This window comes from Tenrec ecaudatus, chromosome 4 (assembly GCF_050624435.1).
Source record: "Tenrec ecaudatus isolate mTenEca1 chromosome 4, mTenEca1.hap1, whole genome shotgun sequence".
In the NCBI taxonomy this organism is placed as follows: domain Eukaryota; kingdom Metazoa; phylum Chordata; class Mammalia; order Afrosoricida; family Tenrecidae; genus Tenrec; species Tenrec ecaudatus.
Genome location: NC_134533.1, coordinates 203,223,795 through 203,251,125, shown reverse-complemented (window position 1 = coordinate 203,251,125; position 27,331 = coordinate 203,223,795). Strand labels below are relative to the sequence as shown.

Sequence of the window (27,331 nt, the reverse complement as noted above, 5' to 3'; positions counted from 1 at the left end):
GCCATCATGAGGCTGTGGTGTGGAGGCCACAGTGAGAAGCTGCCCGATGGGCCCCGGGCTGGGCTGGGAGGCAGGCATCAGGGCAGCAATCACCCCTCTTCTGCCCTCGGGGGCATATCATGAACCTACCATGGCCCAGCATGCAGTGAACTGAGAAGCAGAGCTTCCTGCCAGCTCCAAGCAGGGCCCACCTGTATCCCGGCTGGCCTCTGCCTGCCCCTCACTGTCCCGGAACTTCCCCGGACCTCCCTGTGTCCTCCAGGAGCCTCCTCGGCAGTAGAGCAGGCTGCCAGGTGGCTGCAGGCTGTCTCCCAGTGGTCCTTGAAACTGGGCTGGCGCTTCCGCTGAGCAGGGAGCGCAGGGGGCTGAGCTGAGCCAGAAGGACCCCTGGGAAGAGGGCTGTGGGCCCACCTTTCTTGTGAGGGGAAACTGCTCAAGAGGCAGAGCACAGGGTGCTGGCGGGCTGAGGGAGAGGCTTGCCCCCCGTGCTGATCTATCCCAGTTGTCCAAGCTCCTGGTGGGCCCCATCCAGCCCCTGCAGCTGCTGTCCCCTGGGGCTGCGGCACCCCTGGGCTTGCCTCATACCCAGAATGCCTCAAACGGCCCGGAGCTCCTAACTGGGGCACTGCCTGCCCGGCACCCCACAGCCCCATGTCCCCTGGCACAGAGCAACTGGGGAGCAGGGGGAGGGGGGCAGGGAGCACTCCCTGAAGCCATTAAGCCGGGTGATTTACAAGGTTTCCGAGGCAGCGCCGGGGGAAATATATTTCACAGGTGATTTCCAGACTGGTGGCGTATGCAGGAGGCCATTACTCTGAAATGGAGGAGGGTGGGGACTTGGAGGAGGGAGCAGGAGCATCTGTCTACAGGGGCCTGGGGCGCAGGCTCTGCTGGAGGAGGCAGAGGCTGGGGCATGGGTGTGGTTTCTGCAGGGAGGACTCCTGACAGTAAGGAGAGCCACTGTCTGTGACCTTGCCTGAGTCACTCGGCGCCTCAGCCCCATCATCTCTGAAATGGGACCACACTGCCCACTGTTTGCTTGTCAGGAGGCTGAGCATCCAGTCAGGGAGACCAACAATTTTTACGTGGCCCCCCCCTGCGTGTCACCCGGGAGCCCTGGTGGCCCTGTGGGTTACTTGTTGAGCAGCTAACGTCAAGGTCAGTCGATGGCCACCCACCACCAGCTGTTCTGAGAGGGAAAGATGGGGCCTTCTACTCTGGACAAGAGTCACAGCCTTAGAAGCCCTGGGGTGGGGGAGCACGGGGGTTCTCTCCTGTCCTGTGGGTCCGTCACGGCTTGGGCTTGGGGGCAGTGAGTTTGGGCTGCCCTGCTCTTCGGAGTTGGCATCTTAGTGACCGCGTCTGTCAGAAGACATGGGGACAGCCGGGAGCCCTCCCTTAGCACCCGTGGGGGCAGCAGCAGGAGGATCTTCGCCTGGGAGCCCCCAGCTAGTTGGGAGAAAGGGTACTGGTGGGAAAATAAGAATACCTCTCCTAACACTAACACTGGGGGTGCTGGGGGGGATCTCAGCCTTCTATGCTGCATGTCCCCCGCTCCCCATGAAGATCTCAGTATGGAGGGCAGAGGGCTGGGGAGCCCTTCTGGGAGGTATCGGTTAGTGTCTGTGGAATGAATGAATGAACTGAAGAACCAGTCTCCAGGGCACTGGAAGCACTCCCCCCATCTGCTTCCCCTCCCCCCCAAACTCTGAGGGGTCCCCCACAATTATGCTGCCCAGGGCCGCCTCTTCCTGGAAGAGAGGCCACAAGATAAGTACTGTAGTTTTCCCAGCAACTGAGAACGAGGGGGCGTGTGCTCAGGTCAGGGTGAGTGCAGCGGGCACACTAAAGACTGTCTGGGCAGGGTTTCAGCAGACAGTGTTACTTTGTTTCAAAAAACAACCTTCCCGTCGTGGGAACAGTAACACTTTCCGGAAACCCAGGTCCCGGGGCCCATAGAGCTGCGAGGCTGAGAGCTCTGTGCTCATCTGCGTTCTGAACCTTCTAATGAGCGCCGGTCAGGCCTCCCGTGATCACCCAATTACCAGGACACTGCCGGGCACGTGGTGTCCCCGCTCCAAGCACATCTGCTCTTTTATGCCGGTGTCTTTTATAGTGGCTGGTTTTGTCAAATTTTCTGGTGTTTTAGCTACAATATTGCGGTAATTAGTATCCATGAACCTGTGTCAATAAGTTTTTCTCAGAATGAAGCAGTCATTAAAGGATAGGAAGGGGAGGGGGACCTAAAGAGCATTCTGTTGAGTTACTAATAACGCTGCAACTAATAATATCATTCTATACGGGACGGTTTCACAAAACAATGTCTGTGGCCGGTACTGACAGCATCTGAGGGAGATGACATTCATATTATTTACAGCATCATTCTGTGAACTTCTGTGAGGTCTGAAGTGGAAGGAGGGGGGCGGCGGGGGCACCACCCGCCCTGTGCTGTGGGCAGCCACATGGACAGATGGAGCCTTGCTTTTCTCGCCTGGGAAATGGGGACAGACGCCGCCCTGCTGCCTTCCTGCTACGTGCAGGCTCAAGGCCGTGGCGGGTGGCCTGATGGTCCGTGCGAGGGCCCCGGGGGATGCCAAGACCCAGAGTGGGGCTGTCCGTGAGTCTCAGGCTGCGAGGTGGGGTAGCCTGTGGGCTTGGACGCCCAGGCTGTGTGCGGAGGAATCCTGATCTAGCCTGTGGCCCTCACCTGGGTCACCCGCTTCGGCCTGCACCTCCACTGGTGGGGGCACTGTCGGTCCTTCCACAGATACTCCCTGCAGCCCGCGCTTCATTCATTCATTCAGCTCACGAACCCACGCTGCAAGTGAAGAAGGCAGACGACAATGTGTGTCCCCTCCTTGGGGACACGAGGAGACAGGAGAAGGGGAAAGATGAATTTGGGGGGGGGGGTTGCAGTTTTAACTCTTCAGGGCAAGGTCAGAGTGGGCCTCACAAAGGTGGGGGGGTCGACATATAAGCAAAGCCTGGAAGGAGGGGAGGGTGCGAGCCATGGGGGGCTCTGGGAGAGGAGTGTCCCAAGCAGAGCTTTCTTGCTGTGCAAAGGCCCCGGGGCAGGATGTGGTTTGAGCGGAGGGAGGAGAGGGTGGGAGAAGAGACTGAGGAGCAGCAGGACCGTGAAATGAATGTGAGCCTCTGACCATTGACACTGAATGAGGGTAGGCTTAGGGGAGCCACAGCCTAGTCCTGAGCTGGTAGGGCCTTTCTGCTGTTGTCAAATAGGCTTCCATCTCTGGGGAAGGGAGCAAGAGAGATGCCAAGGGTGGGAGGCGAAGCTGGACCAGGGTGGTGGCTATGGGGTGGGATGTACCAGTCCTCGGGGAATAATACAAAGAAAGGGGGCGGGGGCGGGCGGGGCAGGGCGTTTGATGTGAGCAGCAAGGACAGAGCTGTTGCCCGGGTCAGCTGGGGAAACCAAGGAGATAAGATTTGGGATATGGGTTCGAGACATCGGAGTTGAGATGGATCGGGTTGGGTCTGCACACTGGCACAGTCCAGGCTGGCCGGGCACCAAACCCCAAGCTGACAGCCCTGCTCTGTGAGCCCGCTGAACACTGCCCACAACGTTCACTGCCCACTGCCCGCATCCACTTTCCTCTTCGCCCCATGCCGGGAGCTTGCTACTCAGCGATCACCGTGGTGGTCCTGTGTGCTCACGTGGGACTCTGCTGTGGGGCCGGCTGAGCCTGTGGATGTTCGCAAGGCATCGGCGAGGGCAAAGCGCCTGGCTAGGCTTTACTAGGCGGTGCCTTTTGAGCTGCCCCAGTGCCCTCTTTACTGGCCAGCCTCCTCTTCCCTCACATGTCAACATCCGAGATCCGGAGGACAGGCTGTGGCTGCCCTCCTCGCCACTGTGCCCCTCTCGTTGCCCAGACAGCAGTAGGTGCCTGGTGACCTTGTGAGTGGACGTAGTGCTTTGGCAGGGACGATGCCTGCTGGGTCTGAACAACCTGCCCCTCCTCCTGCAGCCCGTCTCACGGACACACAGGCTCCTCGACCAGGGCAGCCCCTCTTGGCATGGCCACCACCCTGAGGCTCCCCCTCAGGCAGAGGAGAGGCTGCAGGGTGGCACCCAGAGAGAGGCCCCTGCTCCCTGCAGCTGTGGGTGCTGCATGGCCTGCTGAAGGGTTGGGCCGCACATCCATGGACATGCAGCTTCGCTCCCTTGGGGACAGGCAAATCCTGCAGGAAGTGGGCATTCGCCCGCCCCTCCCTGACCCAGGCTCCCTTGGGATTGAGTGAGCCAGGGCTCGGCCCTGCCGTGGCACTTCTCCGGTGGGATGTGAAGGTCTTCCTACCATGCCGGGCATTGGCTGGCTGGAGCAGGGAGGAGGGTGTGGGCGAGTTCCGAAGTCAGAAACCAGGAGGCGCGAGCCACACCCATTCTTTAATTCTGAAACGTGGACTCTGGGGCTCTGCCTCAGGATGTGGGGGGCCTAACCCGAGAAAGGCGGGGCTCTCCACCCTGTGAAGAGTTCACCACAGCAACCCGCGGGGGCCATTCTAGCCTGTTCCAGAGGTTCACTGTGGGTCGGCCTCAGCTCCGTGGCAGTGCAGGTAACCTAGTGCTTGAGTCCTGTCTTGGCTTTGAATCCTCACTCAGGACAGGTTGGTCTAGCAACCGCCTCCCTAGGGGTTCGGGTCCACCTTTGTGAGAGTACCCCACCCACCCGAGGGGCTCCGTGCTGCCGGCTGAAGGTGGAGCCCCTCTCCCCACTGCAGAGGGAGGTGGTCAGGGCGGGCACCAGTCTGGGGGTGAGGGTGGACAAAGAGGCTATCTGGACAAGGACCGGGTGTGGAGCCGCGTCTGCCCTCCACTGACTGCCCCAGGGAGAAGGGGAACCCAGCTCCACATCCGCCCCAGGATGGCCCAGAGACCAGACCTGCCTCTACCCTCCCTCCTTCCCCTCGCCCATCTGACACCTGGTGTCCTCCTGCCACACCCTACTCCCCTGCTGGGCTTGATGGTCCATGGCCCTGTCCTCCTGGAACTCCTGGGCAAGACGCGGGATCTCGGAGTTCGTTAGAGAGCGACTAGGTGGCGAGTCGGGATCAAAACACTAGAAGGTACCTTAATTTGTTTCTGGTCCTTGAGACTAATGAAAACAAGTTTTTAAGAATCCATGTTCTTGTGTGTGGCTGCACGTGATTTTGACTGCCGTATAATATTCCATTGCGTAAACATAATGCAAATTGTCCACTAAGCTATCAGTTTCTGACTATTAACGAATAGTGTTGTAATGAATGTGAAATAAAATGTTAGTTATATGAAAAAATAAACACAAGAAGGACGCTCGGCACACTGTTGTCCGAGCACCTCTTTGCAGCCATGCTGGCAGGCATGCCTCCCCCCGCCCTCGGCCTTTTAGCCACAGGGCCCCTCAGCCTCTGGTCTGCCTGGACAAGCCCCCCGCACCCCCTAGTGCTCCCTCTGCCGGATTCATGCCAGGAGACACCCCCTCTGCAAGGCAGCCCCGGGTTTGAAGACCCTCGTCTTCCACGTCTGTAGGCTGGGAAGGCTTCCTTCCGCTCTGTCTCGTGGTCCTGATGCCAGTGACTCCTACGCGGCTGTGGTCGTGGCCTTCTCCCCTCTTGCTTCCAGACGGTTTCCTTTGATGCCCTGCAGAGGGAGAACGCGGGCCAGTCCCCAAGCAAAGAGTCGTTACACCTTCTTTGCAGGGTCCCACGCGGTCATGTGGGGTGTTAGGGAGACAGTGGACCAAAGAACCACACCAAGTACTTCCACGGTGCAGACCAGTGACTCTTCCTCCTGGGTTTCCATGGCTCTTCTCTGTGGATTCCCGTGGATGGCTCTGCCAAGGGCCGCTGTCACGGGGGCCTGGCTGCTTCCCCGCTGGAGGGGAAGCTTGGTGAAGTGGGGTGAGGACCGTGAAGCAGAGGGAGGAGGGAGAGGACTATCCAGGAAGTCTCTCTGGTGGAGGAGGGACAAGTCCAGAGGACAGAGCTGGCCCTGCTGGCTGGAGTCCCGACGTCCCCACTCAACCTGTCCTCTGTCCCTGCTCGCGTGGGGCCCCGTGAGTGCCTGCAGGGGTCTCTGCCTGGAGGAGGGAGCCATTCTCCCCCGTCTTCCTCGAGGACGCACACAGAGGACAGCTATTTGTGGCTCGGTGAGGATTTGACTCACACTGGGGGTGGGGAAGATGTGCAGGAGGGGCCTGTGAGTCATCGAAGCTGGACACTCTGCCTGGTGACATACAGACAGGGCCTGTTCCCCGCCCCACCCCATCAGGCTTCAGCTGCTGGTTCCATGGCTGGACCCCAGTGACCAGAGCTCTCTGGGTGACCGCCACAGGGGCCTTGGTGATGCTGGGCCAGCTGCACCCCACTCAGTCAGTGTTGGGGAGGATGGGCACATGGGTGGCATGAATACAGCTACGTCCCGAGCCCCAGCCTCACTGAGCCTCATTTGCCAAATGGGCCTGGCAGTGATTCCGTTCCTGCTATACCTGCTGAACCCCGCTGTACCCAGTATACCTGCTGAACCTGGCTGCACCTGGCTGTGCCAGCTGTACCTGACTGTATCTGCTGTACCCACGATACCTGCTATACTGACTGTACCTGGCTGACCTGATGTAGCTGGCATCCTGGGGAACGTGAACAGATGAGTGTGGCCTGCGTTGGTGACAGGGGCAGGAAGCAGGACAGGATCGGGATCTGGGGAGCAGACAGAGGAGCCTGATAGGGAGGGTGGCAGATACCCAGCCAGTACCCTATGCCTGGACCCCTCGCTGTGCCCCAATGAGGCCCAGCTCATGGGGCCTGTGAGCACTGACACTTGGTTGGGACCTCGGCACTTGGGGGGGTGGCCGGCTTCCTCTGGGGCCTCAGGAACCATGTTTCCAGTCTCTCCTGAGCGATTGGCTGCCCGTCACACTTACTGTTTGCGGCAGCTTGTCTCTGTGTGTGGTGTTTTCCGGGATAGTACCATGAGACCAAAGCACCGCTGTCAAGTGGATGTGGGGGTGGGAGCTACAGAGGCCCCATGGGGCCCTCGTCCGGGCACTGGCCCTTTGGTACGGCCGTGTCTCCCGGCGCTGCCTCCCAAGGCCAATGCGTGCGGTGAGCTGTTCCACGGCGGTCAGGGATGGACCTCCAGGTGGGATTTTGTTGGAAAAAAAATAAAGCTGGGTGCTTTTGAAACCCACCAAGGTGATCCCTCCCGTGGGCCCACAGAGGAGAAACTGAGGCACACAGAGAGGAGCCCTGGAAACTAGACCCAGCACCAGGAGGAGCTGGGAGCCATAAATTATGCACAGAAGCCATGGGCCTGGGCAGGCCATCCCAAAGGAGCCTTAATAATTCATGCCAAGAGGGACCAGGGAAAGCCAGGGCCTCTGGGGCCAGCCTGGAGGGGCCGCTGCAGGGGCTGGAGCCGAGATGGCCCGTGGCCTTAGACCCAGGCCCTCACCCCAGCCGAACCCTGCCACCCGGCTCTGGGGCCTGGCTGCCACAGAACGCCTCCCCCCAACTGCTGAGTTTTCTTTCCTGGTCCACACCCCTCTTCTCCCCATGCCTTCTCCAGCTCCTCCACCCCCAAGTGCTGCAAGGGTGTCGAGGACAGAACTGGCTCCTGTGGAAGCTGGAGCATCTCCCATTAGGGCCCGTTCCCTCTGGCTCAGGGGAGGAGGGCCTGTCAAGGGGGGCTCAGCAGGAAACCCAAGGCTGTGGCCATAAGGGTATACAACCTCCAGGTGCTGCCACCTGATGCCCAGAGAGGGAAAGGGGTGTTTCCGAGGGCGCACAGCGAGCACGATTCAGGCCCGAGTCCACCTTCTCCCGGGTCACCTGTGCCAGGAGGTCTGCTTCTTCTTTCTCGGCCCGAGGTCCTGCCTCCTGCAGGCAGCCCTTCCTGATTGCAGGTGCACAGTGAGCCCTGGCCCTGGGCTGTCTGCTCGGATGGGGTTGGGGTGGGAGGTGTGACCCTAGACACACTTCATTCCTCTGTGGGCCAAGTGGGCTCTCCCAGGCCCAAGGGTGACCCTGTTCCCTGGATCCAGACCTTTCTACCCCCTCAACGCCGCCCCCTCCCCGCTATCAGGCGGTTAAGAGTAAATGCTGCGCTTGGCCCAGCGCCCTAATTATGCCAGATTGTTCATGGGGGGCGGGGCGGAGGGAGGCACAGGATTGTGCCAATTAGAAGGTGGAGCTCTTGCCCAGCAAAGAAAGGGAAGGACAGCCCGTAATTACTAACCTCATTAAGGAGTGGTATTTGGGCAGGGTCCCAAGACACACGGAGTCCATCCAGGACGACCAATGTGGGCTAATTCAAGCTTCGGCAGCACCAGCCCCTCTCCCAGCCCCGCGGGGTCTCTGAGGGTCCCTGGTGACACCTGTGTGAACCAGACGGGCGGGGGTGGGACTGAGGGAGGTAAGGGGGTGTTCCCCGGGGACCATGTTGCTCCCCTTAGGAACCACATCACCCAAATCTAACACAGACAGGCGGGAGATGGAGCGGATCCTTCTGAGCCCCGTGCCTCAGTTTACCCACTTGCATAGTGGTGGCAGTCCAACAGGGAGGGAGCCTTATTCCACTACAAATCAGCCTGCCCCGGCCTTAGTTTCCCCTCCCTGGTTTGTGCAGTGTGGGGCTAGTGCTGACTGCTGACCCCTCTCATCCCGAGGCGTCCTGAGCCCGGCGGCCTGGGGTGGTTCAGCCCAGATGGCCTCTCAGAAGTAAGGCACCATGGCCAGTCTATTGTCTTCCGCCAAGGCCATCTGCCTAGGAGACTGGGGTGGACCATTCAAGGTGCTGTGGCTGGAGGGCCGCCTCTGAGTGGACAAGCGGGAAGGCTCCCGGGTAAGCTCAGGGAGCTGAGAGGCTGCAGGAGTGAGGAGGGGTTTGCCTGTGGGGGGAGCAGCTCTGTCTTCTGAGTGGGTCTGGGGGCGGGCAGCCACCCCCTCGCTTCCCGTGCATGCGGCACTTGTGTCTGGATCCTGGGAGGTGGCAAGGAAGTGAGCTGTCTGTTCGTCTTCTGGATGGGAAAACCGAGGCCCAGCAGGTTCCATCTGGTCTCCGGAGATCCAGAGCTTCGTCTCGGTGCTCAGTCCACATGCAGAGGGGCATCTGCCCAGCGGTCAGGGAGCATTCCCCACCCCCCCACCCCGGGCCTCCCTAAGCTGCCATCGCAGCAGGGCTCAGGCCTGGTGCCCTGTGAGCCTTAGTGGCTGGTGGGGAAGGCATGCCCTCCCCACGGAGTGGCATCAGTTGCCCACCCACCAGCTTCTCCGATTCTGGGCCCAGGTCAGCTTCTCAGCCCAGCTCTCCGCCTGTCTGTGTCTCTCCGTCTGTCTGCCTTGTCTGCCTGTCTTCCACTTTCAGAAGATTCCAAGGCACCTAGGTGGGAGGTGGCCAGGCGGCTCACACATAATCAAAAGAATCAAGTATGGCGTCATTTTAAATCGTGGCCTCCCCCAGAGTGGGGAGAACAACCGGCTAGCCTGTCAGGAGAGAAGCGAGAGATCTGTGGGCTCCCAACTGCTGCAGCCTCCACAGCATGTATATACCAGGCACCCCATTACCCTACTACCCCATCCTCACCACCCTTCACCCACCCCCCTACCCCCATCCCCACCTCCACTCCCTTGTCCCCACCCCCCACCCTGCCCTTCACCCCTCATAGCCCAGGTGGCTGCCCTGCTGAGCCTAGAGAGCCCCCCGTGGGGTGGGGCAGTCCAGGCAGGCTTCCTGGGGAGGCAGCAGGATTAGCTCTGAGTGGCCAGGAGGCTATTCAGCAGCAGAGCCTGGAGGTGCCCATTGCTTGGTTTCCCTGGGGAAGGGACCCTTATGGGGACCTCCCCACAAGCAGCCCTCAGCCCCACGGCTCCAAGCCCCTCCCTGTCCTGCCCCTGCCTACTGGGGAGCAGAGCTCCCCTCCTCCACCCTCCACTGGGTCCAGCCTCCCACACCCACCCGTGCCCTCTGAGGGTGAACCTGCCGTGTCACCTGTCTCTGGTTTTTTGATTTGTTTAATTATAGATGAGTTTTCTGCATAATTTATTCCAAAAGCCCGGATTATACTGTACAATTAAATCACATTCCGATCAACAACTTCTCGTATAAAATTAACAACTGGTAACAGTTTAATCTCTGCTGCTGCTGCACTCGGGCCTTTTCTCTCTCTTCCCTCCAGCCTCCCGCATCTGCCCCCTCAGGGGTCTGACCCCTCACCCCCTCCTCCCTGGGCCTCCCTCTCCCCAGCCTCAGCCACCCTCGGACTCCTCCCCCAGCCTCAGCAGGAGGCTCCCCACTCCCAATCATTAGAGACTGTAGCTCTTTACGGGAGCATGAAAAATCTCATCTTTCTCCCAAGGAGCAGCTAGTGGTTTTGAACTGCCAACCTTGCTGTTCGCAGCCCAACCCATAAGCACTGAACCGCCACCCCAGCTCTACCCACAAGCACAGCTACTCCTCAGCGGTCCTGCCCCCGATGTCCAGTCATCCTGTGACCGTCCCGGTTTCCGTGTACATCTGTGGTCATCAAAGGGCAAACGGCCACTCTCACCCCACGCATGGACAGGGAGGCCGGGGGCGGCAGCCGAGCCCGAGGGAGGCTGCACGGTTCCAGCTGAGCCGGAAGGTGGGTGGGGATGTGGTCATGGCCAGCACCCAGGCTCCAGCTGTCTAGGCTTCAGTTTCCTATTCTGTAAAATGAGGCACAGTACCCGTGCCTCCCTGGGAAAACACAGACAGCTCAGGTGGGCAGTGTCAGGCCAGTGTAGACTTGGGCCCAAGTCACTGGGAGTCCTGGCTGGATTTACCTGGTCTGCCTTGACCCAGCAGGGGCACGCGTCCCCGTGTGCACCCCCACCCACCCTCCATAGCCCCATGCCATTCTACTGGAGTGGGGAGGCCTGGCCCTGGCCCGGAGGGTCATTTCTCCAGCCTCCGGGCAGGACCACTGCAGGTGCACAGTCCCCCTTCCCGACCCCCCATTGTGCCTGTGTGTCACCCCTGAGAGCCAACACTGGGACATGGGCCAAACCCCAGCACCCACGAAACCACAGCCCTGTGGCCGTGACACGTGACACTATCCACCATGCTCCTTTTCCGACTCGAGAACACGTGGGTCGCCTCCTACATGAGTCTGCTCTCAGTGGGTCAACAGAGCCGCTTGTTTCTCCTGGGCTGTGCAGACTGGTGAGCATGGAGCTGGGCCCAGGAAGCCAGGTTCAGGGCTGAAGCAGCCGCTTCAGTGAGGGGGTTGGTGTGCCCCAGGGAGCCCGAGGTGGCCAGGCCCTGGAGCCCAAAGGCAAATCTAGAGCTACTTGGTCTGGGGTGAGGGTGGAGAGACTGCGTGTGTGTGTGTGTGTGTGTGTGTGTGTGTGTGTGTGTGTTTCTCTGGGAAAGAACTGTTCCTTATCCTGAGATCCTGAGATTTGGCTCTTCTGAAGTAACAAACTGCTGTCTGAACAAAATAAACCGTCCGCAACCATGTCTGTTCTTCCAATGATTATTATCACCATTATCATTATTTTACCTTGAGACCTGTGTGCACATTGATCAACTGCCTGGGGCGGAATCAGTCATTCACCGTCCAGGAGGACTAACCCTGATTTGCAGCGTTTGCCAAATTCCATGGCGTAAATATTCCTACTAGGGCCCATCGCAGGCTTCCAGGACCACTGCACCAGCACAGAGGTAGAGAGAGATGTGCAAAGCCCACCCTTGCAAGCGGACTGCCACACAGCCCTCTCTCCACTGCTTCCTGGTCTGGTGACCTTGAGTAGGTCACTTAAGCCCTCTGTGTCTCAGCTCCTTCCCAACAAGTTGGAGAGGAAGTAGACGGACTTCTTGGAGCGATGGAGGGCGAGTAAATCCCTGAAACTACGTACTGCCCAGAGGTCACCTTGAAACCTCCCTGACCTCGCCTGAAACGCAAACTGGTGCAGTGGGTCTGCCTTGAGCAGGGTGCTCTGTTAGGAGCTGCCCATCGGGGATCAAAGTGACCACAGCTTCAGGAAAGATCAGATGGGGACCGAGGGGAGAGTGAGTCTGGTCACGAAGGAGGGCCAGCACGGAAAAGGAGGCCTCCCCTCACCAGGAATGTTCCTGTCCCTGACTGACGTGTGGAATGCGGCGTGAAGGCTGCTACGTGTCGAATCGGTGCGTGTTTTGCTGCGTGTGTTCTCAACGGCAATGCAATAACGAAGTGTCAAGAACCAGAGAAGGAAGGAGAGAGTGTGTGGTCAGCACCCACTAAATGTTAAGCTGGAGAAGGATCTTGCTTGGTGTCTGGGCCTGTGGTGGTGGGGCTGGGGGCTTGGGCAGGTTCCTCGGGAGATGAGCTGCTTCCTTGATCCAGGGCTGCTTGTCCCGCCTTCCTGGCTGGGCATGGACTGTGTGCTGGGCCATCCCAGCGGCCACTGGCCACCCTCAGCCAGGCTAAGTGACCCGTTCCCTGAGGACAGGGCTGGTCTGGGCAGGCTGTCCCTTCTCTGCTGCACCTTGCCCTCTCCAAGCCCCTGATTGCAGCCTGGCTGCCCCTCTGAGCCCAGCGGCGTTGGCTCAGAGTTCGCTTTCTCCCCTGTGGTTGGGCGCGGAGGTGGGATTCGGGCTGAGGCACAGCCGGCAACAAGCCGAAGCTAATACCTCTTTCTTTTGATGTTGATTTTTTTTTTTCCATCATGGTCCTGACATTCAGCTTGGCAAATTGCAATTAGTGATCTGCCCGCCTCCTGCTCCGAGTTCCCATGCCAACCGGCCCCGGGCACACAATGGCAAGGCCCCAGCCCTCAGCCACGGGCCTGGGGGTGGTGGGGGCAGGGGGCCACGGTGAGGCTTGGGCTCTGCGGACTAGTGATCCAAAAGGGAGTTGAGGCCCCCAAGCAGCAATGGGGGAGGTGGCAGGCCCAGGGATCCCACCCCCACCCCCAGGACCCTGTGGCTGGTTGTGCCTGCCCCGTGGCTTATCCAAACCTTTGTGCAAAGCGGGAGAGTGTTGGGGAGGTAGAGAAGTGGGGTACATTTTCAGCTATGTCAGGGGTCCTCAGCTCAGAAAGCCGAAGTCGCAGGAGAGAATGGTCCAGGCCATGACAAGCGTTTCTGCGACCAGACCTGGGCAGGGACCAGTGGGCCTCTGCTCGGGGTACCCACCGGAGGTGTAAGCGGGTCCATGTTCCCTCCTCAGCTCCTGTCCGTTTGTGAGTGTGGGGCCAGGTGACTGCCTCTCCTCCATCCTGCTCAGCCACGGCTTTCAGTCCTCTGAGCTATGTCCTTGACCCGCCTGGTCTCATGTGTCTTCAGGATGCCCCAAGAGGGGTCCCCAAACTATACCCACATTCTAGAGGGGGGAGCAGAGTCACAGATGGGTGAAAACATGCCCCAAAGGGACACTTGCCCGAGGGAGGGAGATCTGCCTGAGCTGGTGGTGCTGATCTGTGGAGCTGGCCGGCCCTCCAGAAAGGGCTGAGGAAGTCCACAGGGAGCCTGTGCAGGGGAGGCTCCCGGGACATGCGTCAGACTGGCATGCTGACAGCCGGAGACTGGCCTCTCCCCACATCAGATGGGGTCCCGAGGGGCACACAGAGACCAAGGGAGATGAGAGGTGCTGAGTCCCCCTCGTGCCCTCCTTCCTCCCATGATGCACAAGTTCCCAAGTTCAGAGCCATCCCACATGAAAAAAGGTCTCTCCGCAGGCATCTCCGAGCAACTGACCTCCCTTAGTGCATCTAAACAGCCTCCCTCTGTACCCCCCCACCATGCAGCCCTCCCACCCCCCACAGCATTTGGGGCCAGGGGGCATGGACTTCAAAGGCCTGGCATCAGCTTCTCCCCTGGTGAAAATTGGCCCTCACAACGGTGGCTGTCTCCCAGTCACTCCTGGGCCTGGGCGGGGCTGTTCCCACACCAGGTGGTTCTCCTGACCCCTCTCTTCCCCCTGCACGCAGGATGCAGCACTGGGCCCGGCGCCTGGAACAGGAGATCGAAGGTGTGATGCGGATTTTTGGGGGTGTCCAGCAGCTCCGAGAGGTAAGCCTGGCGCCACTTGCAGGGTCCCCTGCAGAGGCGCTTTTCTGGGTGGGAGAGGGTGGGAGAGGGTGGGGGCACTCAGGAAAAAGGAGCAGGGATGACCGGCGTTGGGGACTCAGGTGGGGGAGAGCCTGGGGTCACTATGTTTCTGCAGTCAGTTGGGGTCCGTGCTGATTGCCCCCCCCCCATGCTCATGGGCTTCTCCAGGGGTCCCCAGCTGGGCTCCAGGGCATGAGGTGTGCATTTTAGGCAAGAGCTGAGGAGGCCCACGAGGGGTGAGAACACAGGGTGCACAAGGAAGCCGGAGGGACGAACGGTCCACAAGTGGTCCTGAGAGCAGGGTCGCCTGCTCCAGGCTGCGAGCGGCCGGAAGACGGATCGGGGTGGGAGGGGTGATTGATTCGGCTCGAGCAGCCACATTCATCCTGGGAGATTATGTTAATGTTTGAAACAATGACTCCAGGAGCAGGCCATCCTTCACCCCGGAAGGCTGCAAACTGTCACTGTGGGGCCATGGGCCCTGGTGCCAGGCAGCGGAGGCTCCGGAGAGAGCCCAGCTGTGCAGGGGAACTTTGAGGGTCTGACTGCAGGCTCGTAGGCCACCACCGGGAGGTGCTGGCTGGAAACGAACAGGGGTTGCGTGAGTTTGGGGTGAGGGTGCCTCCGCTGATGACTGACCTGGCTGTAAAGGTCATCAGAGTCGCTGTTTGTGGCTCCACAGAACCCCGGTCTCGGCCCATTCATGAGACGCTCCACCGTATTCTTGGCCCCTCCTGCGGGTCAGGGACCAGGAGGCCTTGTCTGCGCTGCACCCTGGCGAGGGCAGGGTGAGGTGGTAACGGGGGTATCCAGGCCCAGACCCTGGAGAGACATCCCTTTTTTGGTTCACACACTGCAGGGGCCACCTGCCTGCTAGATGTTCTCCCCTGAGGGGCCGGTCTCTCTGGCATTCCCTCCGGTGCCCACGAGCCCCTTCCCACCCATTTCCTGTGAGTCCCTGGGTGATGCAGAGGCGACCTGGGGGGCCAGCAGCGCTTTCCCGAGAAGGCACGGTGAGAGAGATGCTTCGGGAGGGAGAGTTCACCAGGCCTCAGGAACAGCACCGGGCGAGAACGGGGCACTAGGTGGGCACTGTCAGGGCAGCCTTGTAGGTTACTGAAGGAAGGAGAGCCCCCCCTACAGGGGTGCTTTACATGTTTTGTCCGGGGATGTGAAGTGCCCGCTTAGCAAGGCACGCAGCCCCCATGCTCTGTACGCCCAGCTGCAGGACGCTGTCCATGACATCCACACAGGCAACACAGACCTGAGATTCCACCGAGAAAACAATGCAGGCAGGCATTGCTGCCTCGACCTGGATCTGCCTGAACCATTGCGCTTCCGGGGGGGTAGGGGACGCCGGGGGGCTGCACCCCCTGACCCATGGCGTGGCTGGGAAGCCCCGCGGGGAGAGGCAGTGTTGAAGGCAAGCCCAGGCCAGCTCGCCCCCTTTCTAGAAATCGGATGTGAGTTTCCCTGTCGACTATCCTCCATCCCAGAATAAGCTTGCTCCTTCCTGGTGGCGCCTGCATGATTCCAGACTCTTGGCCAACAAGCACATCTCCCCCCACCCCCCCAACCCCACCCCCGCTCTCCCCGCAGGAACCAAGGTCGCACAGCTGGCTCATGGCAGAGAGAGCCAGCCGGGCCTGGGCCCGGGGCTCTGACTCCCATTCCGGGGCGCTGGCCCTCCCCTAGAAGGGTGGACAGGAGGAGCCGGCCGGGCCCCCATCGGTGTTGCTGTGGCCAGGCTGGGCGGCCCGCAGAGGGAAAGTGCTGACCCGGCGTTCCCGGCTCCGCCTGGCAGCCCTCCTGCCTGCCAAGGCTGCCAGCTCTCCAGCGGCTGTGTCCTGCTCCAGTTTTTCTCACCTGCTTCCTCAGCCACTTACCTCCCTCCAACAGCTCTGGGGCTGCTGCTTGGCACGGGCCACTCTGACAAGGTGGGGGGTGGGGATGACAGAGGAGAGATTCCAGAGAAAGAGGACAACCCGTGGGGGCAGGAGGGAGACAGGAGTCTGGCCCTCTGCGCCCCCCACTGTCACCCCCCTTCCTGTCCCCACACTTGGTCTGAAGCACCTTTGCCCTCCTCCCAGTGCATGCTGGGAGGCCTGAGGGCCCAGCCCCTGTGGCTCTGGTGGCTCAGGAAGATGCTTGGAGCAGAGCCCTGACCCAGCTGCACAGGCTCCCAGGGGCCCTGGCGTAGCTCCACTGAGCTGACAGCCTCTGTTCTGAGCTGCCCCCAAGTACCTGCGGTTGGGGTGGTCCTGGGAGCTGGGCCCCACCCCAGAGCTGCCCTCTCTGGCCGTCCCTGCCCTGGCCCCCCAGAAGGAGGGATCACGAGGGCTGGCACTTGCCAGGGTGTAGACTGTGCTCTGGAAGCATCTTCCCCTCCGCCGACCTCACACAACACCCTGGGGACTCTTCTGACAGGCTAGATGCGGTGACACGGAAGGCCCCACGGGCTAGTGTGCATGTAGTAGGAGTGCCTGCATCATCCCCTCCCCCACGCCTTGGCTCGATACCCCCTGAGCGGGGCCCACCAGCTCCCTCAGCCCCACGCCACTCCTGGCCCCAAAGGCCAGAAAAGTGTGCAGGGGTCCTGCCCAGCCTGCCCCCCTGGAGGCCCTGGGTGTTGAGCGATGTCTCCTGCACCCCTTCTCCACCGTCCCCCTTCAGCACCATATTGTCCCCCCTCCCCTCCCCAGGGGGGGAGCAGGGAGCATATGCTTGGGCTCGGAGCTCATTTACATAATGAGACTGATCAGGATGAATAATTCATCGGGCGCCTGGGGGTCCATGGAGAAGGATGTGAGCTGGGCAGGTCTGCCCACTGGGAAGCCCAGGTCACTTTGAGGGGTGCAGCCAGGGACCCCACCCCTCCTGACTGTGCCCATGGGAGACGGCTGGGGCCCTAGTGGGAAAGCAAAGCAGGGGGGCTTGTGGTCAGACACAAAGAAGAACAAGCGGCTCCCAACATGGCTCTCTGAGGGTCCTGCAGAGGATGTGGGAAGGTCTGTGGCCCGGGCCTGGGGCTGGGTGAGGCTGCACCTGGGGGTTCCAAGCCACATTCTGAGGGGGGCGCTTGGTGGAGAGGATGGTCAAGGCAGAGAAGCAGGCCCAGGGCCTGCCTAAAGGAGCCACAGGGCAGCCCCCTCCCCCACGCGGCTAGGGAGCAGGCTCTCAAGACCTCCAGTCTCCTACCCCACCCCCATGGCTATACTTTTAGGGACACTCTCTGGACAGTTCAGGCCAACAGGATGGTGCACAGCATCCCTGCACCCTGTCTGCTCGGGGAGCCCCCTGCACCCCATCCTCTGCTCAGTGAGCCCTCTGCTGCTCAGGGAGCCCCCCTGCACCCCATCCCCTGCTCAGGGAGCCCCCTGTACCCTGTCCTCTGCTCAGTGAGCCCCTTCTACCCGTCCTCTGCTCAGGGAGCCCCCTGCACCCCACAATCTGCTCAGTGAGCCTCCTAGACCCAATCATCTGCTCAGTGAGCCCCGGGAATGTATAATGACTATTTGCAGGGTACCCCATCTGGACCTGGCTCCTGTCATGGCCAAAGTCACTTCGATGCCTCAGAAAGGCAGGCAGGGCCCCTCTGCAGGAGCCTTTAACACAGGCTCCTCCTAGTCTCCCCCCACCAATCTCTCTGTGCAGCGTCAACCCCCACCCCAAAAGGGGTGCATGCCCACAGACTGGCTCCAGGTGTGTGCCTGAGGCTGTGGGTGCACCCACTGGGGATAGGGCACCCTGGGAGGCTGGGCATCCCCAGCAGGGCCTGAGTACCAGTGAACCCAGGGGCGGGGGCAGGGGGAGGGGGCCCTGGGGCAGATGAGGAGGTGGGACTTGGGGATCAGGAAGGTGGCAGGGGTCAAAACGACCCTCCAAGGTGGGGAACATACCATTGTGGGGACATGCACCCCAAAAAACAGGTCTGCAGCTCGAGGCCTGGTGGACCCCCATTGCACCAGACCCTCGGGTGGGGGTGGTGAGAGAGCCACTGTAGCCCCTCTCTGGGGCCCCTGCAGCCCCCGCACACCCCTTCTCATACCCCCAGAGCACTCCCTCCCCGCCTTCCTTGAGACCCCGAGGCAACCTTCAGTCTCCTGGCACAGACAATCAGGATGTGGGGCACGTTGGGGTGGGGGCGGCGGGGGGCACCGTGTGAAACACTCTACTGGTGGGGACTGCTGCCGCTCGCTCCCTAAAAACCCCATACATTATTCGTTAATGGAAAGTTAATTGTCTTATTATTCCCTCCATATGGTCCTCTGCTCCGCACCCAGCGGGAGGCCCGGGTGGGCGGGGGAGCACTCCTGAGAGGGTGTCTGAAACATGGCGCAGCCGCCACTGGAGCATCATGGGGTGCACAGAGGCGGTGCTGGGGAGCCCTGCCAACACCACCAGCCCAGCCTGCTTCCCTCCATTTCCCTTCCCTGCCCCTATTCCATCACCCCCACGTGAGTCATGGGGACCCTCTTCCTGAGCATTGAGGGGAGAGACACATCCCCTTTCTGGTCCCGCCCCCCCCCCTGCCTGTCTGCAACCTGCAGGAGGACGGTCCACTTCTGAGAAGCAGCATCATGGGGGACAGGAGCTCCTGCTTGAGAGCCAGCTTGGGGCTTGGGTCTCCCACACATCTTCCATACTCACCCCCAAAGGAGGGGACCAGGGGAACTGCCTGTGGTCCTGCCCCAGGGGTGCTGGTTCACGCTGGCCACACCGTCCACAGGCACCAGACTCCTGAGGTGACCCATCCTCTTCCACCACACACACACACACACACGCACACACACACACACACACACGGCCCCTCAGGACCAGCTGGGGCTGAGGCTGGGGCTTGAAGCAGGATCCTTGCCCCTCCCTGGGCTGCCGCTCCCTGGTCACGCTTGTAAGGATGTAACCTCAGGCACAAGGGACCTGTGGGCATTCAGAGCACCTTGGTCCCTGGGGTCTTATCAGGGATATCTGGACCAGTGAGTGCTGCTCCGGGAGGCGGCCTCTGGGATTCTGAGACAGTCCTGGTGCAGCGTTAGCTTCCTGTGGAGGCCGTGGGGGTTGAGTGAACCAACAGCCAAGGTGAGAGGTGTTTCTGGTGGGACCGGCCAGTGGTGCAGGCATGGTGGTGCAGGCGTGGTGGGTAGAGGCGTTTCTGGTGGGACCGGCCAGTGGTGCAGGCGTGGTGGGGAGAGGCGTTTCTGGTGGGACCGGCCAGTGGTGCAGGCGTGGTGGGGAGAGGCGTTTCTGGTGGGACCTGCCGGTGATGTGGTTGTGGTGGGGAGAGGCGTTTCTGGTGGGACCGGCCAGTGGTGCAGGCGTGGTGGGGAGAGGCGTTTCTGGACCTGCTGGTGATGTGGGTGTGGTGGGCGGAGCCGTTAGTAGCTTCCAGCCTGTGCTAAGAGATGAGATGCATGTGAATGCGCCCTCCGTCTGCCGTGAGGTCCCAGGCCCATTCCCCGGGGACAGGGAGGGAAGAGGAACTGGAGCTAACGTGCCTTCTGCAGGGAGGGGCCCTACTTGCGGCCCCGTCTTTGGAAAGGAGAATGCCGGGCTTTGAACCCCCAGTCCGTTAGAAGCCTAAGGGGCAGGGCACGTTCACGATGGCCCTGGAACGAATGCCCTCTGAGCGTGGGCTTCCCTGTGGTCCATACAGCGGAGAGCCAGGCAGTCTTGTCCTTGTGGGGAATCTGCATTCACAGAACCGAAATGCCGCTTGGGGGGTGGCCCTAACCACCCCGTGTTCACGATTCTCGTGTGGTTCACGAGACCAAAGGTCTGCACTCGGCTCTGGAGCACGGCTTTCTTTTCCTTGGCGGCCCCGGGGAAGGTCCTCTTCTCCTTGCCGCCTCAGTGGGCCTCTCCGTGCATCTTCGCATCGTGTGTGTATGTGTGTGTGTGTGTGTGTGTGTGTGTGTGTGTGTGTGTGTGTGTGTGTGTTTGTTTCTCAGCTCAGGGGTCCCAGGTGCACAGAAAGTGCCCATCTCTCAGCTCGGGTGGTAGTGAGGTTCCTCCCTTCCCTACTCGCCTCTCAAAGACAAAGGGCATGTGGCCCAAGCACAGATTGGCGGGTGGGAGTCAAGCCTTGGGACCTGAGCCTCCCCATTCTGTAAGGTAGTGACTCAGGAGACAACCCTGGCCCTGCGGACCCCGCCTCCTCCAACCGAGAGAACAGCATCTATCCCGCGTCACAAAAATGGAGGATAATCTCATCAGGTCACAGTGGAGAGCCACTGTGCTATACTGGGAACAGTGGCCTAGCCAAGGTGATGCATCTCTGAAGGGGTGGGGGGATACAATTCATCAAAACAACTGGGAGATGTGAGCATCTCAGGGGGGTGGGGGATGGAGATGAAGACAGGCTGCAGACAGAGTCCCACGGAGAGAGAGTGGTCTTTGTGGGCTCCCCCCATGTCTCCCACCCCAGCAGCTGCCTTCTCTTACCAGGGGTTGGCCGTGGTTTTGTAGAGTTCCTATGCCCAAGACATGCCCTCCATCCATTGTGTCAAGCACATTTGTACGTTTGTTGCCATCATCATTCTTTCTTTCTACCCGAGTCCTTGATATCAGCTCCTCATTTTTTTCCTGTCTCCTCCACCCTCCCACCCTCATGAACCCTGGATAGATTATAAAGCATTGTTATTTTCATATTTTACACTGTCAGCTGTCTCCCTCCACCCACGTGTCTGTGGCTTGTCTCCCTGGGGAGGAGTATAATATGTCGATCCTTGGATCAGTTTCCCTTTTCTCACCCTTCTCCTCCACCTTCCCCCTACTCTCATATCCGCCCTGGGTTCCGTGTGTTGAAGGCTCCTATCTGTACCAGTGAACATGCTCTGGTCCAGCCAGATTTGTAAGGTAGAACTGGGGTCACGATAGTGGGGGGGGGGGAGGAAGCATTAAAGAACTAGAGGAATGTTGTGTGTTTTGTCAGTGCTATACTGCACCCTGACTGGCTCATCCCTTCCTTGTGACCCTTCTGTGAGGGAGTGTCCAGTTGTTTACAGATGGGCTCTGGGTCTCCACTCTGACCCCTCTCATTTGCATTGATGTGATTGTTTGTTTTGGTTCTTCTGAGGCTTGTGGATCTTTTAAGGCCTGATACCTGATCCCTTCGACACCTCATGATCACGCAGACTGGTGTACTTCTTCCATGTGGGCTTTGTTGCTTCAGAGCTAGATGGCTGCTTGTTTACCTTCAAGCCTTTAAGACCCCAGATGCTATATCTTTTGATAGCCCGGCACCATCAGCTTACTTCACCACATTTGTTTATGCACCCATTTTGTCTTCAGCGATCGTGTTGGGAAGGTGAGCATCACAGAGTGCCGGGTTGTTAGAGCAAAGTGTTTTGCACTGAGGAAGGACTTGAGGCGAGATGCAATGTCCATCTGCTACCTTAATACTTAACTATACATGTACATAGATAGACCTGTATCCCTATCATTGTCTTTTGCCTCCTAGTTCTTTCCTCTATTTCAAGAGGCAGGCCATCATGGGGTCCGCGCGTTGTCCTTGTGGGGGAGTAGAGATCTCTGAAGACATGCTACTTACATGGGTGCTGGCCACCCGGCTCTCTCTAGGGCCTGGAGAGGCAGGGCTGGGGAAACCTGAAGACCTGGCCAAGGGGTGTGGCTCTGCGTTTGGGGAGCAGAGAGTTTCCCACAGTCCACCTGCCCCCGTCCTCATCCCACCCCCCATGCCAGACACCCTACTCCCACCAGCCCAGGAACCCTGCAGAGCCCTGCTTCCACCCCCAGACAACACAGGAAGGTGGGTCTGTGGGACCTCTGGGGGCACCAATCTGGGCTCCCCACTGGATGGGATGGGAAGACCATGGCTACTGGAAGGACAGGGCCATGCCCAGTATTCCAGAGTTCAACTAACCATGGCATGGCCAGCAGTCGGCCCCTGGTGACCCTTGGTCACTGGGAGACACAGCTGGCACCTGCTGAGGCTTATGTGAAGTGAGAGGTGGGTGGACCCCCGTATGCATGTAGGATCAAGGGGGTGCTCATGTGTGCATGTCGAAGAGAATGCACAAGCATGGGGTGTATGGTCTGCCAGGAATGCGGGCCCTTTGGACCTGAATGCATGTCGAGACCAGGCACACGTATGCGCCTGCATGTGCATGTATGTGTAACAGCGTGATCCCATGTGTGCATTATATGTGGAGAGCAAGTGGGTGTTTGCACGCATGTGGGTGTGAAGAAGAGAGCGTGACCTGCGTGCTGTGTGTCGTGGCGTGAACAGGCGTGCGTGCGTGCATGCGTGCGTGCAGGATGGGCTGGGGCTGTGAGAGGCAGGTGCTGCCAGCTCTGTGTCACCCCGAGCAGGCGAGAACTACTTAACTGATTAATTAGCAAAGCTAAGAAGTCTCAGTTATGGGTGAGGAGCTCACAGTTATACACACACACACACACACACACACGTGCGCACGTGTCCCTGTGCCCTGGAAGCATCCCTCCAAGCCACTCTGCCTGACACTGCTCCGTGGCCCTGAGGTGGGGAGGGCCCAGGGGCTGCAGATCTGTGTCCTTACACCCAGTGTTCTGCTTGTTGGGGAGCCCCCCCACCCCCGCTGCCGGGACCTTGCCCCATCTCGCAGACCAGAGAGCTGTGGCTGGTAGGGGGACGCTGCCCCTGGGCCCCCATTCCAGGTCCCGGATCCCCAGGGCATCCTTGAGGGTTTGTGGCTAGGTGAGAGTACTGTGTCCTCAGAAGGCTCCCCTCCTGCCCCCAGAAAATAAGGTGCCCTGAGTCTCCAACCCCACGTGCCCCACCACCAGCAGTAGCCCCGTGGTGGCCTTCGCCACCTGTCCATCCACCGTCAGTGTGCCCTGCTCCTGGGGTATCCGTGTGCCCTGTGGGTGCGGCCCAGGCCCCTGGGTTTGGGCTCCACACAGCTGTGCTCTGTCCCCGCGCGGGGACCCCCGGAAGCCGGGTCGAGTGGCAGCCACTTGCCTCCGGTTCAGGTGTTGACTGCAGAGCTCCATTATACTCCATCTACAGGCGCAGAGTAAATTGGTGTGCGGTGAATTTATTCTTTTTTAAGAGGGACTTTCACACTGGGGAAAACTTTTAAAAAGAACATTTATATAAAAAGCAATTACCGTGCCGGTAATTTTTATGTATTCTCCCCCTTCCATGGCTGCCTTTGTGTGAACGTGACCACCTCCCGGGCAGCTGCAGCCGGCCTCCCCAGCCTCGGCGCTCAGCTCCCACCACCGCCTCCTCCTCCTCCTCCGGGAAGGAGCCGGGTGCAGTTCTGGGGCCCGGGGGGTGGGAGTGGGGGGCTTGGGGAACACGGTGGGTAGGTAGCTATTCATGGCACGAGAGCTCTAGAAATTTCCTCCCGTGTGTGCCCTGCCCGCCTGCTTCCCTCCCCAGGCTGGCGCGGCCTCAGCCCCTCTTGGGGCAGTAGCCAAGCACTTACAGGCACCTGCTTCCCAGCAGCCCTGTGGCCCGTTCGATGAGGTGGGGGGGGTGTCACATGGGAGCGGGCAGCTGGGCACCCTGCTTCCCCAGCCATTATTTCCCTCACACTCCAGCTCCATGCATTATGCAAATAGTATCTGCTGCCAAGTGGAGGAGGAGCCACTGGGATGGGGGGAGGGGTCTGAGCCTTCAAGGGGGGAGGCAGGAGTCTGAGTCCCCAAAATACATGTCTGCACATGGAGGAGAAGCAGGCACCCTGCCTGCTCCCTCAGCCTGGGGCCGCCCAGGGCTTGGACACAGCAGCTCAGGACTCTCAGGAGGCTGGGTGGGCTCCCTTATAAATACAGCTCTCTGATTGGGACCTTGCCCCTTCCTCAGCCTGCCCCCTGGCAAACGCCCCGGGAACCTGCTCAAAGGCCACAGAGCCCCCTCAGGGCCCGCAAGCAGCTGGGAAGGTCTTTGGCCATGGGTCCTGGAGACCCCAATAATCTGGGGGCCCTTCCCCCAGGGGACAGACTCTCAGTGAGTTTAGGAAGTGCCACTTCTGGGGCCACCAGTAGGCCCCTGAGTCCCTGCTGCACCCAGCAGATTGTGGGGTCTCTGTGTGGCACAATATCAGGTGAAGGTTTGGGGGCCCGGACAAAACCTGGGGCCCAGAGGGTCCCATCCACCCGGCCTGCAGTTGCCCTTTTGAGATACCTGAGCTGCCAGGGGAGTAGACATGCGCCGAGGAGCTGGGATGTCTGGTCTGGTGTCTCTCTCTGGGGAGCTGGGGATACCTTGTGCAGGGGCACCGGTGTCAAACCCACCCATCCTCTTGCCCTGAGCCCAGCCCTTTCTGCCCCCTGCTCCAGGTTGTCCAGGCCCAGAAGCTGCCACCGCCAGCCAGGCTGAGAAACTGCAGCTTGTTTGCTGGAAATGACACCTGGGGGTGGGTGGTGGGGGGTATCAGTTTCCAGAGATATATCATACACATTCTCCCTCACACAAAACAGTTCGTAGTCCACCTGGCCCCACTTCTGGGCCAACCCTGACCCCACCCCACCCTGCAGTGACCATGTGCCCGCAGCCCAGGCCAACATGGCAGTGGACACAGGGGCAGTTTCCACAGCCCACACAGACGGGTTTCGACCTCCTCAGCCCCCGCCCTGGGAAGGGGCCTCGTCGCCTCTCGGGCAGCCTGTCAGCCCTGGGAAGTGTTGAGGTGGGCCCTAGGAGCCCCAGATGCCGTAATTCAGCGTGCTGGTCAAAGGAGCCTGGTCTGTGTGTACAGGTGCTCCGAGACCTGAACTCGGACACACTCCTCTCCCGGGGCAGTCAGAGTTAACCCCGGGGGCGGCCACCCCACAGAGCGTGACGTCACGTGCTGCCCTTGGTGCCCCTGTCCCCAGACCTGAGGCCGAAGTGAAAGCAGTCAGCCCTCTGCCCCCGGAGCCTGTCTGTCTGTCTATCCGTTGGTCTCTGTCTGCCTCGTCCCTGCCCTCCTACCGTCACTCCCCCACCCCTCTCCGTCTTTCTTTTTAAAAAGGAAAACATTTCTAGATGGGTTTTAAATTTAGGATTTCTAATCAACGTTCCTCGTGCACGTGGTCTCCGTGTCGCCGTCGTCCCAGCAGACGCATCGTGTGAGGAGCTGGGCAGCATCCCCTCCCCCCGCTCCATCTGCAACTCCCCAGAGGCCACCACTCTCCAGTCTCCGCTCCGTGTCTCTAAATGGCATACTTACGTGCTGCTTTATGATGGGTCCCTTATAGGCAGTATCCGTGGACATCCCACTGCGGGAGAAGAGAGTGGCGCTCTCTCACGTGCCCCCCACCCACCCAGACACGCTCACGCTCACACACGCGCACACACACACGCGCAGTTTCCTCGGGCTGCGACGTGGCCAGGACGCACGTGCTGTTAATAGGTGTGCGGTGCAGTATACACGGTGACGTTCTGTGTCCCCCAGGACATGAGTTCCCGCATGTGGAGTATCTTTAGTAGTTAATGGCTGGCTGTCGTATCTCTTGTTTATTCAGGGGAGGAGGGCATTTGGTGGCGGCGTTTGTTTTGCTTTTTTTTCTGTGAGCGTTTATGACTTCTCCCCCAACTCACCGCTGCCTGATCAGTCACCCCGTCATCCGTTCAGATGCTTCCAGGGGTCTGGAACGTTCATTGCCCACGGGAGATGTGCCCATGTGTGGCCCTCACAGATGGGCTGCCCAGCCCGTGGCTCCATGGGTCCCCGGGGTTCCTGTGCCCCCGCTTTCTGGATTGGAGTCCCCACCTTTCCTGGAGTCTACAGCATCCTCTTCCTCAGTGGTGACCAGATCGCCTCCTCGGGGAAGCCTGGACCATCTTGGCCGGCGTGGTGATAAAAGATGTATGGGAACCAGGCTCCGGAGACTGCACATGAGTCTCCAGGAAGCCTTCCTCTGCCCACGCCGACGGAGAGCTCAGGGGGGTTGGAAGGCCAGTCTGGAAACCATTCGCACCCAGGAAGCAGCCAGGGGCCCCGGGGGCCAGGCTCAGCCCCATCAGGTCATGTGTGGTGATTCCGAGTGACTTCGGATTTCTCCCTGTCAACTCACGAGGCAGGAAGGGAGCGGCGTGCATGCTGCCTTTGAATCTGAGGCGAATGGTGCTCAGGAGCCGCTGTCACACTACACTCGGGTCCTTCGGTCCGCAGTTTCCCTGCAGTGTTTCTGTGACGGCTTCTTCTCTTCGCTCTCTTTCTGGGCCCGCTACCGCACGCCCTTTCCCTTGTCCCTCCGCGTGGAGCGTTTCCTCAAGCTCGTCTTCTTCCATTCCTATCGAGTTCCCTGTGCGTCGTCTCTGTGCATCTGGGTTCTCCGCCCCATACAGCCTGCTCTTGTCACTTGCAGGCGTGACGTGCCGGCTGCTGACTGGGGAGCTTACTGTAAGCTTCATAAATAATAACTGTAGGTTTGCAGAGTGGTCTCGCCAAAAAAAAGCAAGGAGGAGTGTGGAACCTGCCACCCAACTGTCTCGAATGTTAGCCTCTGAAGTCTTCTCATACAGAAGCTAAGGCATGAGCAGTCTTGACGTGACATCGCACACCAAACTGCAGGCCGTGGGGCTCCATCAGCTTGTGCTCCGATGGCCTTTCTCTGTCCCGGCTCCCACGCAGCGTCCGGTTGCTGTGTGCCCTTCAACCCCTCCTGTCTGTTTCTAGGCCTCTCCTCATCTGTCAGGACCCGGACACGCTTGTCAGGTGCCTCGAGTCAGCCCTGACTCACAGTGGGTCCACACACAACAGAACACAGTGGGTCCACGCCCCTCGCCCTCCTCCGCTCGAGGGCGTGTCGCGACTGTCCATCTCGCAGGACAGATTTGCTCATTCTTCTGGCAGTTGTTGGTCTGTCCGCCCATCTCGTCTCTCCCTCGGGTCCGTCTGACGTTGGCCCAGACAGGAGTGCTGCGGAAGTCGTGGTTAAGCGTCGGGCTACGATCTGCAAGGCCCATAGCTCAAAACCACCAGCCGCTGCTCAGAAGAAAGACGGGCTTTCCACCGCCGTGAACAGCGACAGTCTGGGGAGCTCACGGGGGCCACTCTGCCTGCCCTCTAGGGTCGCTGTGAGTCGGCCTCCACCTGGTGGCAGTGAGTGAATGAGGGCTGTCTGCTGGTCAGTAGATTAAGGTTACACATCCTTGAAGGAGCCACGTCGGGAATTCTGTGTCCCTCTCCACGTGCGTGTTGTGTCTTCCGGGGGATCTGGTGGCAACGTGTCTCACGATTGGTGACGTTAACCTTGGTCACTTGGTCGGGTCTGGCGAGGTTGGCTGCCGTTTTCCACCGTCAGGTTACTGTTTTCAGTTCGTTACTTGCACGCTTCTTGCGGGAGATG

The 27,331-nt window shown here is 60.0% G+C and overlaps 1 protein-coding gene across 4 annotated transcripts in view; it reads left to right on the top strand.

Moving 5' to 3' along the window:
• The window catches only part of CACNA2D2 (calcium voltage-gated channel auxiliary subunit alpha2delta 2), a 128,010-nt gene that overhangs the window by 10,020 nt on the left and 90,659 nt on the right, over positions 1-27,331 (top strand). For all 4 annotated transcript variants that reach the window (XM_075548993.1, XM_075548997.1, XM_075548994.1 and 1 more), the window contains exon 2: positions 13,927-14,008. In XM_075548993.1, coding sequence (XP_075405108.1) covers positions 13,927-14,008 — 82 coding nt within the window. The remainder of the gene's footprint in view (positions 1-13,926; positions 14,009-27,331) is intronic.